This window comes from Eptatretus burgeri, chromosome 7 (assembly GCF_056783735.1).
Source record: "Eptatretus burgeri isolate ZD-2024b chromosome 7, Ebu_testis_v1, whole genome shotgun sequence".
Classification (NCBI taxonomy): Eukaryota; Metazoa; Chordata; class Myxini; order Myxiniformes; family Myxinidae; genus Eptatretus; species Eptatretus burgeri.
In genome coordinates, this window is record NC_140967.1 from 81,916,480 (window position 1) to 81,934,967 (window position 18,488).

An 18,488-nucleotide genomic window follows, 5' to 3' on the forward strand; every position below is an offset into this window, starting at 1 on the left:
CCAGAGGGAAGAGCAGTACTGAAACTGTGGATGAAGGTCTTGTAGGTGGACAGGAGTCCAGGCGTGCCGAGGAAGGACTTTATATGACGTAGGATGCCCAGTCGGTGGCTGGCTTTGGAGGCCAACTTTGAAATGTGCTTTCTCCAAGAAAGATCATGACTGATAGTGAGACCCAGGACTTTGAATGACTGAACTTTCTCAAGATGATTGTTAAGGTAGACAGGAGAGTTTGCCAGATGGTCCTTTCAGAGAGTTAGTTAGTGAGAGTGTGAGATTTGTCAGGATTGAGAGACATATTCCAAGTGTTTGCCCAGCTTGTGATTTTTTTTCAAGTTCTGAAGAGAGAGAAGAATCTACAGCCTGCCACACATTGGCTGTGAGAGTAGGGGAAGTTAGTAAGCCGTGTGTGGAGTTGGCCTTCCATGCCATAGCCAGAGAGCTCGGAGAGTAAGGCAGGATGCCAGACTATATCAAAAGCATGAGTAATGTCCACAAAGACAGCCCTGATGTCATGTCTGACATTGAGGGCCTCCATTCATTGTTGGGTGAGTTGAAGCAGAATGTCAAAGGTGGAGTGTCCTGGTTTGATGTTAAATGAGGTTCTTGGAGAGAAGGAAGGGATTTTATATGAACTGCGATGATGGATTCCATGACCTCACTGATGACTGCATGTAAGCTAATTGGTCTGTAGTTGAGATCAGTTGTTGCACTTTTTTTTTTGCCTCTGCTGATGAAGTCGCCGGTTATATGATGTTTTTGGGTTGTCCGTCCGTCCGTGCTAGTTACCTCCGCCACTGAAGGTGAAGGATGTTATGGTTTCACCCCTCTCTGTGTGTCTGTCTGTTTGTCTGTTTGTGTGTTTGTTTACCCTGTAGCAGCCACACCGTTTCAGCGATCATGACCAAACTGGGTACAGACGTCGGCCATGGTCCAACTTAGACACTTGTCGTTTTTGGTGAATCTAGGTCAAAGGTCAAGGTCAAGGTCACTGAAAAACCGAAATTCTTATTTTCGCAAAAACGTCCGCTAAAATGGTCGTATCGACTTCAAACCAAATACAAAATGTGCATCTTCCAATTCTGCATCCAACCATATGTCTCATTGGGGGTGTCACACCAACACCCTTCTTAGCGGTCGGGGGTCGAATGTCAGGGGGGTCGGGTCAAAACCTTCAAATTGTGATAAAAACGCCATTTCAAGTCCGATTGACATCCAAGTTATGATCATGACCAAACTAAGTGCTATAACTCAATAAACAGTAGCACTATCGAATTATCAGAACCAAATTGATTTCCAGGTTTTCGTTTTTTTCAGAGATCATGGAGATATGACAAAGTTATTCCGGCAATTCCTTTCTCAACGAGCAATTTCATTTGTTTGTTTTTGTACAGGATATCTCGAAAAGTTGTGGATGGATTCGGATTAAATTTGTTGAGCACGTTGGGTGTGTGACAAGGACGAACTGACTAGATTTTGGTGAAGATCCCAATCCGGAACCGGATCTGATAATTTTTGAAGTGGAACCTGGATCGGGCATTATGTGGCGGAGGGATGCGCTCGACCGAGTGCCCTTCCAGTTTTCTCTGAAACCGCTTATCCGATTAAAACAAAATTTTCACCATATGTGTGTCGACTCATGTAGAATGTTTTTATACTAATTATTACTTCATAGGTTACATGGTGTGGCAGCCATGTTGGAGCAAAGGAAAAAATTTGGACCTCTGTTTCTCTGAAACCGCACCATGGAAAAAATTGAAACTTGGCACATATGAAGTACTCCTCATGGGAAAAAAATACGATTTTTTTGATGATGTCATAGGTGGCTTCATTTTGACATCATAATCATATAGGTCGAACATTTTTTTCCGATCAGTATGAAATATTTTCGGGTCATCTAGGGCTAAATTGTATGGAAGAAAAAATTGACGTCATCGGTCACGTAGTTTATGCCTGGTGTTGGCGTTATGATTAGGGTGGTGGGCTTGGGATCCTAGGATCCTGATTCAAATCCCACTCGGCTGTTGAATTAACACCAGGTGAGGTTGATTCTGCCTGTCATCATTCCGAGGTCGGCAAAATGAGTGCCAGCTTGCTGGTATCCTGTGTCGGAGTGGCGACCCGTCCAGGATTGTACCCAATAACCAAGGAGACTGCTTAGGCAGCACCAACGCTCTGCATAGAGTATTGTCCCAATGGATGGATGGATGGTCAGGTGGTTTGGCAGCCATATTGTTTTCAACATTAAAAACCTTCAAAAATCTTCTACTCCGAAACGGCTGAACTGATCAAGGCAAAACTTTACAGGTATGATCACCTATCTTTGAGGAACAAAAATTTCTCCATGTGTAATGTCATCGGTCATATGGTTTGGCAGTCATATTGGATTTACCCTCAACCCTTAAAAAATCATCTTCTCCAGAATGGCTGAACAGATCGAGGGGAAACTTCACCCACATATTTTGTGAATGTGATATTTTGAACATGACTGATAGGATTGGCGAGAGGTATGCACACTCACCTCGAAACTGTCTCGCCTGGGTTTAAATCCTGACCTAACTGTCATCCTGCTGTTTCACAGGCCGGGTGATTTATCAATGCGTGTGCTATCCCTTGGATGGACATTAAATGGGAATCCCATCTGCCAGCATTCGTTGGTCCACGTTAAAGATCCCATGGTGTCCTTCGCAAAGAGTCAGTTAGCTATCACTGGTACCATGAACAAATTCCTGCCATAACTAGTCAAACGGCTGACCTGGTCAGCTGGTTCGTAAAGACTTGGGCCAAGCTTCCCCCCTGGCCTACCCCACAATTTAAGCCGCTGTCACACCTTGACGATTTAGCCAGCTAATACCGACGTATGAAAAATTTGTCGAAAACGCTGGCACACGTCGAATACGTTATGGGTAAGTTTTGTATACATTAAGAGCACGCTGGCATACGTCGTAGTACGCCGAGCTCGTCGACAAATTTTAACATGCTCAAAATTTTTCGATGTATGGCAGCGTATGACTCACACGTTCCGCTATGCTGGCCATAAGTTGTAGGCACGTTACGCGATCGTTGACACACGTCGACACACGTTACTTATAAGTTACTCATAAGTCGAAACACATCGAGGTAATGATTAGCGTACCCAAAACTTATTTATAATCTATAAGTAACGTGTTGTAGGCACGTTACTCGATCGTTGACACACGTTGAGGCACGTTATGCGATTGTTGACACACGTCGAGGCACGTTACTTGTAAGGTACTCATAAGTCGAAACACGTTGAGGTAATGTTTAGCGTCAGTGTTCCAGACTCCATATTTATTTATTTATTTATTTATTTCCTTGGGCATGACGGTGATATTGACACTTCGATTTCTGGTGCGGTTATAATATAATATAATTAATAGGCTGCCGCTCAATGATTTAAATCATAACCACACTAGAAATCGAAGTGTCAACATCACCATCATGCCCAAGAAAAAAACAAACAAACAAAAAAAAAAACCATGGAGTCTGGAACACTGACAGGTTCCTCTTGTGAAGCCCATTTGTATATACCAATTCTCCTAAACGCTGCCAATACGCCATTATACGGTAACTGTAAGTTAGAAACAAGTTCAGTAAGTTCTGTGGTCGTCCGGAAGACGTCAAATACATCTACATACGTCAATATGCGTTGGAGATACGTTACACATAGGTTCAAAGCACGTGACTCATAGGTTAGAAATAAGTTTCGGGTACGCTAAACATTACCTCAACGTGTTTCGACTTATGAGTAACTTACAAGTAACGTGTGTCGACGTGTGTCAACGATCGCATAACGTGCCTACAACTTATGGCCAGCGTATGCGGAACGTGTGCATCATACGCCGGCATATGTCGAAAAATTTTCAGCATGCTTAAAATTTGTCGACGTACTCAGCGTACTACGACATATGCCAGCGTGCTTCAGCGTGCTCTTAACGTATATGAAACTTACCCATAACGTATTCGACGTGTGCCACCATATTCGGCAAATTCTTCATACGTCGGCATATGCTGGCTAAAACGTCAAGGTGTGACAGCGGCTTGACACTTCGATGTCTAGTGCGGTTATCATTTGAATCGTCGAGCCGCAGCCTTTTAATAGGCTACGCCACATGATCGTCGGCGATACGCTACCGCGCTATGCATAAGTTTGACTATCGTTGGGCATAGGTTGTGAACGCCGACAACATGCAAAGCATTCGTTGGTGTAACTTATCTATATGTTATCGAAACGTTCTGTGTACGTTACTAATACGTTATGTATACGTCCAACTCGTTATGAATACGCCAAAAACTGGAAAAAAAAACATCAATAGTTCAGCGTACGCCAGCGTTTTACATACATTTTGATACGTTGCCATACACTGGCTAAAACGTCAAGGTGTGACAGCGGCTTTAGGTGGGATAATGGTGGCTCTTAAAGAAGAGGAAAAAGAAGAAGTTATCTTTTGAGTATGAATCGGAAAGCGAACCTGCAGTTTAGCAGTCTTTTGGCTCTGAGTTTAGCAAATTGTACGGAATGGTGTCCCAATCGCGCATGCCTAGAGAGGAGTGAGATAATTTGTTTTACTCTATCTGCCTGTCTGGCAGTCAAACAAACTTCAAAAATATTCCCAAAAAGGAAACTTACTGTTTTTCGGGACATCATAAGGGACACAAACAACAGGCACAAATAACGAATGTAACGTGTTAAATAAGGTGGTACAATAGATGCAATGTCTGGTGTTGGCTTATAAGTTCGGGTTGTGGGCTTGGGATCTTTCGGTCCTGAGTTTAAATCCTGCTTGGCTGTTGAATTAGTACCAGGTGGGGTTCACTCAACCACTCATCCCTCTAAGGTTGGTGAAATGAGTACCAGCTTTTTGGGATGATTGAGCCATTTGAGTATTCTGTGTCAGAGTAGTGACCTGTCCAGGATTGTGCCCAGTAGCCCAGGAGACTGCTTCAGCAGCACTGATGCTCTGTATAGAGTATGGACTGATGGCTGATGGATGGAATAGTTGCTGCATCAACAGTGGGAAATGTCCAAAAAAACTTTTTTCAACAACCCTTTGAAATCTTTTTAATTTTAAGTGAATTATATATTTGAACACGAGAACACAAATTGCCTTATTGGCACTTTCAAAAACCTTCTATTTATCAGTAATTGGACAAAACTAGTACGGGCCCGTAGGTGCGTGCCCGTAGGTGAGTACCAGTATGTGCAGCCTCTCTCTCTCTCAAACCTCGAAAAGGCACATCCGCGGGCCCCCAGCAATATTCCTGGAAAGTTTCAATTGTGCAAAAGAAATAATGAAAAATAAATAAATAAATAAATAAACATTAATTGTGATGTCATTCGTGACGTCATCGCACCGTGTCTTGTCATTGGTCGACAGATAAATGGCCGTAACTTGGGAACCGCTCGTCCGATCAAACCTTGAAAAGGTACATCCGCGGGTCCCCGGCAATATTCCTGGCAAGTTTCAATCAGATCGGACCGTCAATCGTGCAAAAAGAAATAATGAAAAATAAATAAATAAATAAACAAACATTAATTGTGACGCATTCGTGACGTCATAGCACCGTGTCTTGTCATTGGTCGACAGATAAATGGCCGTAACTTGGGAACCGCTCGTCCGATCGATATCAAACCTCGAAAAGGCACATCCGCGGGTCCCCGGCAATATTCTTGGCAAGTTTCAATCAGATCGGACCGGCGGTCGTCGAGAAACGGCGGTCGCAGACAAACAGACACAAACAGACAGACACACACGCAGAGATTGCTGGAATTATAGATAGATATTATCATTTTACGTCATCTCGACCAATCAAATGTGCCGCTCGCAGACCCCTCCCATATCCTTTTTTTTTCAAGACTGGGCAGGTTAAGGTGTTCTATGAACTCTCAGTTTTACATGAGGTTCAAACTTGGAGTCATTCATTTTGTATGCAGCCTGTGACTGCTGTTTGCATTATTGCTGCGATTGAGGCTGTGCCACTGATGCAGTGCCTTCTGTAGGTTAGGGTCGGAATTTTGAATTTGTTCAGGGTGCCGGCAATAACTCAGCTACTCTTCACGGAGGACACCGTGGGATCTTTAACTTCCACCAACCAATGCTGCAGACTGGAATAAAAGGGCTAATCAGACATTGATGGTGCATTGTATTGTACTGTATTGTATTGTATTGTATTGTATATTTAACCCGAGCTTTAAAAATCCTGGCCAATATTTCTAACCAACCTCAAACCAATCATTGTCTGTAGAACTGGAAAACAAGAGATGTTTTATTCAATAAATTTTATTCGACATGGCCAAGAGAAGCTGCTTGTGGGAGAGGGTGAGGGAGGAGTGGGGATGATGGGGGGTGGGAAGGTTACTGTGGGCAGATGGATGTCCCAATGCACCCTCTTACCCCAACACATAAAATTAAAAGCATAGTAATATGCAAAATTATCAATGCCTTTTACATATTTTAACCAGGTGGTTTCTATTGGTGAACTGTTGCCCCGCGTGGCGAACAGATAGTGATGCTCACAAAGCCTTAGACAATCTGAAAACCTTTTCACTGCCTGTTAACATTTTAACCTGTAAAAACATAACAAGAGTTCCATTGACAAGATTTTTTTTTTTTTGGTTCATAACTGCTTCTTAGACATTCCACCTTTTCCCTACACATACCAGTTTCGGTTGCGGGTTGGTTTACCTTTCCTCGAGATTCTAGAAACTACAGCTTTCACAGGATGCGTTTATCTTTTCACCTCCCTTAGTTGATCAGGGGTGAATCTAAGTGAGGGGAGGGTGTAGATGGGGAAGGAGAGAGAGAGACAGAGAGAGACAGAGAGAGACAGAGACAGAGACAGAGACAGAGACAGAGACAGAGACAGAGACAGAGAGAGAGAGAGAGAGAGAGAGAGAGAGAGAGAGAGAGAGAGAGAGAGAGAGAGAGAGAGAGAGAGAGAGAGAGAGAGAGAGAGAGAGAGAGAGAGAGAGAGAGAGAGAGAGAGAGAGAGAGAGAGAGAGAGAGAGAGAGAGAGAGAGAGAGAGAGAGAGAAAGAGAGGAAGAGAAACAGAAAGAGAAAGAGAAACAAAAGGGAGAGACAGATTGATCAAAACACTTCATATCCTACAGGGGCTTTGCGCCAGTATTTGATGCCATAAATGATGAAAATAAGAATGACCATGACAGCGAGCACAATGCCAACCACAATTGGGACCACGTAGTCATCTTCACACTCAGGGCAAACCTCAGCTGTAGGGTGCAGGGGTGGGAAAAGTTTGAGATGTGAGAATTATGGCTGGGATTGTTGTTGAACCTACCAAACAGTGCAGTTTATCTACTGCGATATCGTAAGATGTAATTATATCACATATCTCCATCCATCTCCAAATGTAACCTTTCACTAAATATAACCTTTACCTTCATTGTCACCAGGTACTTTGTGATCGTGGGCCTTTTATGGGAAATAATTTCATTTGATGAAATTTCACTGCGATGCTATATTGGTCAGATTGCTTGGTAGCAGTTTTCATAAGGCTTAAGGATGATTGTACTCATTTTGACCCATTTCGAATTACTTCCAATCTATCTATAATTCCAGCAATCTGTGTGTGTGTGTGTGTGTGTGTGTGTGTGTGTGTGTGTGTGTGTGTGTGTGTCTGTTTGTCTGCGATCGCCGTTTCTTGACGAGCGCCGGTCCGATCTGATTGAAACTTGCCAGAAATATTGCTGGGGACCCGTGGATGTGCCTTTTCGAGGTTTGATATCGATCGGACGAGCGGTTCCCAAGTTACGACCATTTATTTGTCGACCAATGACAGTACACGGTGCTATGACATCACGAATGACGTCACAATCAATGTTTATTTATTTATTATTATTTTTATGCACGATTGACGGTCCGATCTGATTGAAACTTGCCAGGAATATTGCTGGGGACCCGCGGATGTGCCTTTTCAAGGTTTGATATTAATCAGACAAGCGGTTCCCAAGTTACTGCCATTTATCTGTCGACCAATGACAAGACACAGTGCTATGACATCACGAATGATGTCACAATTAATGTTTATTTTTATTTTATTTTATTTTATTTTTGCACGATTGACGCTCCCATCTGATTGAAACTTGCCAGGAATATTGCTGGGGACCTGCGGATGTGCCTTTTCGAGGTTTTATATTAATCGGATGAGGAGTTCCCAAGTTATGGCCATTTATCTGTCGACCAATATCTGCGAGAAAGGGGGACGGGAGAGGGGGGATGAGAGTGGGGGCGAGAGAGAGGGGGAGAGAGAGGAGGGCGGAGAGAGGAAGGGCGAGACTAGGGGGGATAGAGGGGGGCAAGAGAGGGGGCGAGAGAGGGGGGATGAGAGAGGAGGCGAGAGAGGGGGGATGAGAGTGGGAGGGCGAGAGAGAGGGGCGAGAGAGAGGAGGCGAGAGAGAGGGGGCGAGAGAGAGGGGGCGAGAGAGGGGGTATGAGAGTGGGAGGCGAGAGAGGGGGGCGAGAGAGAGGGGTGAGAGAGGGGGGCGAGAGAGAGAGGGGCGAGAGAGAGGGGTGAGAGAGGGCTGCACATACTGGCACTCACCTACGGGCCCGCCCCTACCGGCCCGTACTAGTTATTCTAATGTCAATATGTATGTGGATGTTCGTTGCCATTAGAAAAACAAAAAGCACAGGAAGAAAAAATTTATATTCTGACTGTCTATGCCCATATTTTTTCAAGTTAATTATCCCTCTTTATTAATCATTCTCTTATATAATAAAGAGGTACGCACACTCGCCTCGAAGCCGTCAAGCCTGGGTTTGAATCTCAACCCAGCTATAAACTGTCATCCTGGTGTGTCACAGGCAGCGAGATTCGTGTGTGTGTGTGTGTGTGTGTGTGTGTGTGTGTGTGTGTGTGTGTGTGTGTGTGTGTGTGTGTGTGTGTGTGTGTGTGTGCCGTCTCTTGGATTGATGATAAATGGGAATCCCATCTGCCAGCATTTGTGAGTGGGCATTAAAGATCCCATGGTGTCCTTCATGAAGAGTTGGTGAGATATTGCCAGTACCATGGCCAAATTCCTGCCATGACTACTGCTAGGTGGCAGGATTTGCACTCCGGCCACCGTAAAACCCTTCATTCCGCAAAACGCAAAAACGCAAAAAAATCTGAAAACCCACTCCGTGGGAGTACCTCCTGTGCAGCTCTCCTTTGCAGGGCAGCTCACCGGATGACGGGATTGGGGCAAAGCCTTCGGGACCCCCAATCTTTGATGATAGGAGGGAAACCACGGGGTAACATCCCTGGGTCAGATTGCGGGAGAGTGTGTCGGAGTGGTGCTGAGGTGTCGTCCACCAGACGGCGGTCTCCTTGGGTTAACCTGAGGCGGTCCCTTCGGGTGGGTGCCTGGAATGTCCTATCCCTAAGAGCGGATGATCACCTGTCTCTGTTATCATCTGAGCTCAAGCGTTTGGACATCGGGATTGCAGCTCTCTCTGAGGTTCGGAGACCGGATTGCGGCGAAATAATGGTGGGTGGTTACACCTACTAATGGTCTGGTCGCTCTGATGGTTACCATACCCAAGGAGTTGTTGTAGCTGTGTCCAATAAGCTGACCCCAATGATAATTGAGGTAACACCGGTCAACGAGCGTATTATGAGATTAAGGATTCGTCACTCCTTAGGTGTCATTTCCCTCGTCTCTGTTTATGCTCCGACTGAGGCGAGTGATCTCACCGTGAAGGATGCATTCTATGCCACACTCGAGTCTGTGGTTGATCAGTGCCCCAGACGAGATACACTTCTAGTCTTGGGGGATTTCAATGCATCGACTGGAACTGATAGGGACGGTTATGAGGTGTGTGTTGGTCCCCATGGGTCAGGAACTATGAACCAGAATAGCACTAAGTTCCTTGACTTTGCAAGAAGTCATGGACTTAGGGTGGCTGGTTCATGGTTTCAGCGCCCACAAGCTCATCGCTGGACTTGGTATTCCAACGCTGGCGGTGTGGCAAAGGAGATTGACCATGTCCTCATTGACGGTCGCTGGAGGATGATCCAGAACTGCAGCGTCTACCGGAGTGCTCAGTTCCTCAATAATGACCACAGGCTTGTTGTAGCAACTCTAAAGCTGCACCTTAAATCCTGGAGAATGGTACCATCCCAGCCGAGGCTGGATGTTACCAAGCTCAGGGATGAGAGAGTAGCTGAGGAGTTTACGAACAGGCTGAGTGGACACTTGGGGGGTCTGGGTGCTTTGGGGGGTCCTGAAGAGTTGTGGAGTGCCTTCAAGACCACCGTCCTTGATGTTGCCGGTGGATGCCTTGGAGCTCACCGCAGGGCAAAGAAGAATGTTGTCTCTCAAGGGACACTGGATACCATTGACCAGTTGCAGGGCCAGGCTGAATGGCAGAGCTGAGCTGTTCAGGGAGCTGAGGCGTAAAACTGTGCGTGCACTGAGGGTGGACAAGGAGGCCTATGTGTGAGGAATCTGTGAGGGGGTAGAGCATCACCTGTGCACAGGTGATTCTCGTCCCGCTTACAGGGGAATTCGCGCATTACGTTCATCCAAGCCCATCCCTCGGAGCACTACAGTTCGAGCAGAGAGTGGTAGGCTCTTGACAGAGGAGTCTGAAGTGAAGGCCCGCTGGGCCGGTTACTTTGAGCGGTTGTACCAGGCTGATCCCCCAACTGTCGAGTTGGACGTCAAGGGTGTTACAATCCCTGTTGCTGACCCTCGAATCAACTGTGGTCCACCTACGCTTGTGGAAACACGGGCTGCGGTGAACCAGTTGAAACGGGGCAAAGCTCCAGGGATCTGTGGCATCCATGCCGAACTTCTCAAGGCTGGTGGAAATGCTGCACTCGTGTCGTTGCATGCAGTTTTGTGCTCTGCCTGGAACACAGGCATCATCCCAACTGACTGGAAGAGGGGCCTTGTTGTCCCTCTCTGGAAAGGGAAGGGTGATCGCCAAGACTGCAACAACTACCGAGGGGTGACGCTGCTCTCAGTGCCGGGCAAGGTCTTTGCTCGGATAATTCTCGATAGGGTTCGCCACCATCTGCTTGAGCACCAGCGTCCAGAGCAGTCAGGCTTTACACCAAAGAGGTCAACGATTGACCGTATCCTTGCACTTCGTGTCCTCACCGAACGCAGACGAGAGTTTCGGCAGGGGCTGCTTGCAGCCTATGTTGATCTCTGTAAAGCGTTCGATTCAGTGAATCGGGATGTCCTCTGGAGGATTCTTGGTCTTCGTGGGGTGCCACCAAAACTGATCGATCTGATGTCTGAACTCTACTCTGGTACTGAGAGTGCTGTGAAGTGTGGTGGTACCATCTCTGACTTATTTCCAGTTGTTACTGGAGTTCGTCAGGGATGTGTACTTGCCCCCACACTTTTCAGCACTTGTATGGATTGGATTCTAGGGAGGATGTCAGAGAGATCAAGTTGCGGTGCGTCATTTGGGAATGTCAAGATCTCGGACCTTGATTTTGCAGATGATGCAGTCATCTTTGCGGAGACTTTAGACATCCTCTTGGGGGCCCTCGCGGTGCTGAATGAGGAGTCGGAGCCGTTGGGATTACGGGTTTCTTGGGTCAAAACTAAGATCCAGGCTTTCGGTGACATCTTGGATGCTGCTGTCCTGTCTGTGTCTGTTTGTGGTGAGGATGTTGAGGTCGTGGAGAAATTCACTTACCTTGGCAGTGATATTCATGTCTCTGCTGGCTGCGAGTCAGAGGTCAATAGACGTCTGGGTCGGGTCTGGGGAGTCATGGATTCACTGGATAATGGGGTGTGGCGCTGCCGGTACCTGTGCGGGAGGACGAAAGTCCGAGTCTTCAGGTCCTTGGTACTTCCAGTCTTGCTCTATGGGTGCGAGACTTGGACTCTGACCAAGGATCTGAGACGGAGACTTAATTCCTTTGGTACCAGGTCTCTTCGGAGAATCCTTGGCTATCGCTGGTCGGATTTTGTGTCCAACGAGCGGTTGCTGAGAGAGACTCGGATGAGGTTTGTTACCTGCATAGTCCGTGAGTGTCAGTTGCGGCTGTATGGACATGTGGCTCGTTTTCCTGACGCTGATCCTGCTCACCAGATTCTCTCAGCGAGGGAGTCTCATGAGTGGAGGAGGCCAGTGGGTCGACCACGTGCCTCATGGTTGCAACAGGTTGACCATCATCTCAAGGAGATGGGGATGGGCCTGGCATCTGCCTGGGGGATGGCCAGACGGAGGCCCCTGGAGTACCGGCGGAAAGTGGACGCAGCGACGTGCTGTTCTGGCACATGCTCCCATACCTGACCTGACCTGACTACTGCTAGGAAAGCAGAGGAAAACCACCCGGTATAATCCTTGCCAAGAAACTACTTTGATAGCACTGAAAGTTTCGTGTATTCATAGTTTACATTTATGCTTCTTGTTTGTTCATTATATTAATTTATCAGGTTCTGCTGAAGGGGTAACGGGACTTTGTAAACACCCTGTAGATTAATAGCTAAAAGGCATATAAAAGTGTGACCTCAGAAGTGGAATTAGATGTTATTCGTCGAATGGAAGTTCGTGAATGTACTGTTGATGTTTTTGCATTAAGTTTGCCCCTGATCTGGAAATATGGGGCCGTTCAGGAAGAAAATGTACTGCCAATTTCGACTGTTTCCTGAAGAGGTTTATTTGTATTTCAATGTCTGGTAATTGTTTTGTATTTATTTATACAAATGTGTGTACTTGAATGCAACTGTCATTAATCAGAGGCTTCAGCACCAGTGATTAAAAAACAAGCTCAAATGAGCTAAGATCCTCATCCTCTTAATGATGACGTCATAAAAACGAATATGACGTCATTGTGATGTATCAGGTTTGCGATAAATTTTCTGTGCTAATGCCCGGCTTGATTCCCGCAAACAAAATTCAAACAGCTTGCCTAGTTTCGGAGATAATGGTATAGGCGATTGCCAGTAGCGGCGATATTATGACGTCAACTTTTTTCTAGGAAGAATTTCCAAAATCGGAGATGGTTACTGCCTGCGCGTGGGCTTTCTGCATATACCTGGCAAGTTTCACGAAGATCCGATGAAAACTCTGGGCTGTGAAACAAAAAATGTCAAAAAATAGGAATGACGTCATAAAAATTGATATGACATCATAGTGATGTATCATATGTGCGGTAATTCATCTCTGCTCATGCCCTGTTCGATTCCGGCAAACAGAATTCAAAAAGCTTGCCGAGTTTCGGAAATAATTTTTTCGGCGATTTCCATTAGCGGAGATATTTTGACGTCATCACTTTTTTTCTAGAAGGAATTTTCAAAATCGGAGATGGTTACTGTCTGCGCGGGGTATTTTTACATATACATGCCAAGTTTCAGGAAGCTTCGATGAAAACTGCAGGCTGTGAAACAAAAAAGTCCACAAGAAGAAGATGAAGAACAACAACGTCAGTAAGACTTAGAGATCCTCCACGAGGATGTAAAAATTTTTTTCCCCCTAAAACACTCCCAAGCACTCACTAATGGATCTCTAAAAGTTTGACGAAGATCCGTTCAGCCATCTGTGAGAAAAATGGCGACATACATACAGACAAAACACTCTTTTATAAATACAGATCATGTAGATGATTCACTTCTCAGTTACTCTGGATGATGCGCTATAACTTTCCTGAGTACTGGACTATGTCTCATAGTTTTGTAGCTTGGTTCGTCCACAGCAATGTTGTTCAACTGCATGCTGAAATAAATAGAAAACTTTCTTATTTTCATTTTTCCACACTATGTCCAGGCTTGAATGAGAGCTAACACACAACGCACAGCAAGGGGGGCATGAGACAAGAGGGGAGGGAGTGGGAAGGACAAAACAGTGGGGAACAGAGACATTCAGAGATCTGTGGAAGGGAAAGGGATGGGGCAGGGAACATGAGGAATACAAGATGGACATTGCAGGGACTTTCAGGAAGGAAAGCAGGGAAGTTGAAGGAGGTGGGTTTGGGGGTGGATTAACGGGGGTACAAAAGATCGAGGTTTTGGATAGGGGAATATGAGAGATGGTGGTGAACAGCTTTTTTGAAGGCCTCGAGGGAAGAGTGGGATTTAAGAGATGTGGGAGTTTGTTCCAAAGGCGGGGAAAAAAGAGGAATGAAAGGGTGAAGGTGAGCAGTGATTCGTGATTTTGGCGGTTTTGGCGGTTTCGGCAGAAGGAACTTTTTGGTGGACCTTTATGAGTGCCCTGCGGAAATATAGGGGGGACATATTGTTACAAATTTTGAAGCTTACTGCACACAACAACCAGGTCCTATAGATCAGTTATATCGGTAAGTATGTGGTTCTAGTTAGGGTCCTGTCCCCTGTGTCTCATGGGAATTAAGTGTACGTGCGCTGTGGATTATTTTATAGATAGGATTTTTACATCACCTACAACAACAACAACAACACTCTGCTCTTGGCATTCTTCGCCCCTGGCTGGCATGCGGGCGTGTCTGGAATTCCATGCCCCAGGCGGTGTGCGTTTCGGTGTGGATTTCGCACTGTATATGGTAACAAAGCGTTTCGCACCAAATAAGGGTATGCGTCGTTTTCCGCCCAATGGGCGACGAGCAGACCAGAGTCGGGGCAGTCCTTGGCAAGATGGCGGAGCCACGACAGGCCGTCCACCCAATGGGAGCAAGCCACAGGAGCGAACGGCCCCAAAAGAAAAGTGACAAAGCAACAAATGATTGCGTCCCTTTGGCTCCAAGCGCTTCGGTCTGGTCTGCGCTGACTCCATCGCGCGCTTCAGTCCAGTCTGCTCGAGTGCACGTCCAGTCTGCTCAAGTGAGCATCTCTGTCCAAGTCTGCGGCCGACTGCATTGCGTGGATCCGAGGCGTCTCGTCTGGCGCATTGCTGCGGGCAGTCGACCATCTCAACTCAGGAGATCATCTCATGTCGCCTGCCTGCGAGCCGCAGGAGCGTGCCAATGCCCGACACTACCCTCCGTACCTGGTGCTTGGAGCGGCCTCGTGTTGCGGGTTCAAGTCCCATTACCCCAAGATCGTCGAGAACCACATGAGATGGACAGGTCCAAGCTAGCTTCTCTTCCATCAGCCGGTCTTACCTCTGAGCTGACGAGGTCCATTTCTTTCTGGGCATTTGTGTGTGAGTGTGCGTGTGTGTGTCCTTGGGCCCCGTCTATAAGTAACAACTATGTAAGTGCTTTCTCTGCTCATTGTACATTGCATTTCTTATAGTTGTGATAACTCGGCTCTGTGTGTGCTTCCCCTCCCCGATTATTGGAAAATAAGTACCCCTATTGTTGAATGTACCAGCTTGTTTCTGTGATTCTTTCATTGGCTTATCACGGTGCATGTTGGGAAATTGGGAAACGGTAATTGGTGTATTTGGACCGACAGGTCTTGGTAACCATCCGCTCGGGTTATTCACGGTTCGAGCATGGTAATGGCTCGTTCCGCTCGAGCTCCGTCGAGGGTGTGAATTCCCCGGTAGCTTGCTGTGTGTGTTTTTAGGTATATTGAAGTTTGGCAATTAAGCCTATTCGACGCGGCCGAATTATTGGCAATTCATGGTCCTGTAAGGGACCCGTGCCTTTCGGAGTTCTCCGAAAAGCACGATCTAGATTCCGGGTGTTCGGTGGAGCCGGCTATACTGCTCTACCTAGCGGTCGTTCTCGCCGCCGACACCCGGCCCCACAACAACATCGCAGAGAGAGAGAGAGAGAGAGAGAGAGAGAGAGAGAGAGAGAGAGAGAGAGAGAGAGAGAGAGAGAGAGAGAGAGAGAGAGAGAGAGAGAGAGAGAGAGAGAGAGAGAGAGGGGTGAGACCAGAGAGGGGGGGGGGCGAGACCAGAGAGGAGACGGTAGAAGACAGAAAGACCACCAACCTGCCTGCAGTGAGAGAGTGAGAGGCCCAAAGACTCAGCCTCATTGCGGGAGATGCCAATGATCCGAAATGCCTTGGTTTCTACAACGTGAAGCCGAGAAAGGTGACGGGCAGGAGCACCAGCCCAGAGGGGAGAGTAATACTCCATCAGGCCATGGATGAAAGCTTTGTATATGGTCAGGAGCTTAGGTGGGCCGAGGAAGGACTTTGCACGACGGAGGATTCCCAGTCGGCGACTGACTTTGGAGGCCAGGTTGGTTTGTGGTTTTTCCAGGAAAGATCAGGGCAGATCGTGAGACCCAGAAGCTTGAATGAAAGGACTTCTTCCCAAGGATTGTTGAGAAAGTAGATGGGGGGGGGGGATCCAAATGGTCCTTTTGAAGAGACATAGTGAGAGTGTGAGATTTGTCAGGATTGAAAGACATGTTCCACGTGTTGGACCAGTTTGTGATTTTACCAAGATCTGCAGTGAGTGAAGAAGCTGCTGCTTGCCGGTCTGAGGGATGGCAGATGGTACGACAGAGGGTGGAGTCATCAGGAAAGAGATAAAGAGGATTTTCCATAGAGTCGGAGATATTATTGATGAAAACCAGAAAAACAACAGGGCCCAGAACGCTGCCTTGAGGAACTCCAGCCTGGACAGGAATAGGGGATGAGAGAACTCCATTAAGGGCCACACGTTGGCTGTGAGCCATGAGTGGAGATGGCCTTGGATACCATAGGAAGAGAGTTTTGTGAGCAGGATAGGGTGCCAGACCATGCCAGACCGATTTCCAAGCAGATGGCAGATGACCTTGAGCAAATGAGAGGGTGAATAGAACAGAGAGAGGGTGAGCAAGAGCAGCGGAGCAGGTTTTTAGGACACGTGGGATGATGCCGTTTGGACTGGTTGTAGAATCTAAGGCAAGGTTTGACAGCAAGCTCTCCTTTTCGTCAGAAGAAAAGGACACAGAGTCCAGGGACAGTTGGGTGTGACCGTGTAAGGTGTCTTCAGAAAGTGATGGGTTTCGGACACAATATTTAGATGCAAACACTGAGTTTAGGCATTCAGTCGTTTAATGTGCGGTATCAGCAGTGCGGCCATTTGAGATAAGGGAGGGATGGAGGGGGAACATACACCAGAAACAGATTTGATTAGATGCTACCAGGATTTGGAGGAGGGAGAGAGGTTTGAGAGTTCAGACTTGAGCTTAGAAATATGTTTTTACTTAGACACTTTTAACATTTTTTTTTTTACTTTGTTGTTTTTTTTACTTTTACTTTTACTTTTACTTTGATGTTTACTTTGACAAGCACGTGGTCAGAAGAACCGATTGGAGCAAAGGAAGAACAGCAGATATTTTCAGGGAAATTTATCAAAATCAGATCTAGAAGTGATGGAGCACCATTGGTTGAGATCCGGGTCAGGAAGTTGACCGATTGATTCAGTCCCAATGAGTCGCAGAAGTCTTTTACTGAAGTGCCGTGACAGGTGAGAGAGGAACCTACACTCAGCCAACTGGCAATGATGACAATTGAAGTTATCACATATGAGGAAGAGGTAGTTAGGATGAGAGGATAGAAGTTGGTCCATGTTTTTGGATAGTGAGGTGTCAATGGAGTCATCACTGTTTGGTGCACGGTACAACATGTATAAACTTGAGATGGGAGTGGATGGGAAGCCGTAGCCAGAGGTATTCCTGGGGTGTGGGGGAGTGAGGGCAGTGCATGGAGAGTGAGGAATAGAGTCTTTGATGAAGAGAGCAACTCCTCCACCAGGGCGAGGCTCACGTCTATCATACCGGAGGAGGGAGTAACCAGGGAGAGATACTTGGGAGTCAGAGATGTCTTTAGGGAGGAAAGTTTCTGTAAGGCAGATTATTTCTGGTTTGTCAGTGGCAACCTGTATGGAAAGATCTGTAAGGTTTGAGCGAAGGCCCTGGATATTTGAGGTCGACACTGTTAATGAAGAGGGAGGGGAGGAGTCTTTGGGTGCAGGGGATGGGAGGGGAGGGGGAGAGTAGGACAAGGGAGGAGGGGGGGTAAGGAGAGTTGTTGAAAGAGTGTGGGGGATTGCAGAAGAGCTTGGGGAGGGGCCCGGATGAGGAGCAGAAAAGGCTCTGTGGTGCTGGATTGAGGTACAGTGGGGAGTAATAAGTTTGGGGGCAGAAGGCAGTTGAGGATTTGAGGAGGTGGAATGATGAGATGGAGGAGAGAGGGCAGGGGAAGTTAGCAGCTTTGTGGATGTGAGGGGGGGCAACTTTGAGAAGGGTGAGAGAGGAGGGTGAATGGGGGGAGTAGGGTGAGTGGGGAGAATTGAGGGAGAAAGGTGAGGGGGGAGTTTTTGATAAAGGCGAGAGGGAAGCTTGGAGGGGGAGGAGTGTGGTAGTTGCTTTGAGAAGGAGGGGTGAGAGTTGTGAATTTGCACTGAAATTGGAAAAAAAAAAACGAATGGTTGATGGATAGCGAACATGCATTTTGCAAACTGGTTGTTTTTAATTTTTCGTTCGGAAATGCGACTTCAGAAATTTCCTGAGGGATACAATAAAGGCGAATTAAGAGAATGGAGAGAAGAAACACTGAAACAGTTGGATTTTTTTTGACAAGGAATGAAGGAAAGGTCGAATTGAGAGCAGTCTGTTGAAATAGAAAAAGAGGAGTGAATTA

General features: G+C 46.6%; 1 protein-coding gene across 2 annotated transcripts in view; it reads right to left on the reverse strand.

The window, feature by feature from the left end:
- Nucleotides 1–6,283: 6,283 nt before the first annotated feature.
- LOC147023637 (lysosome-associated membrane glycoprotein 1-like) overlaps nt 6,284–18,488 on the reverse strand; it is a 97,729-nt gene continuing 85,524 nt past the window's right edge. For both annotated transcript variants that reach the window (XM_085889271.1, XM_085889270.1), the window contains one exon: nt 6,284–7,250. In XM_085889271.1, the coding sequence (XP_085745397.1) occupies nt 7,108–7,250 (143 nt within the window). In that variant the 3' untranslated portion in view covers nt 6,284–7,107. The remainder of the gene's footprint in view (nt 7,251–18,488) is intronic.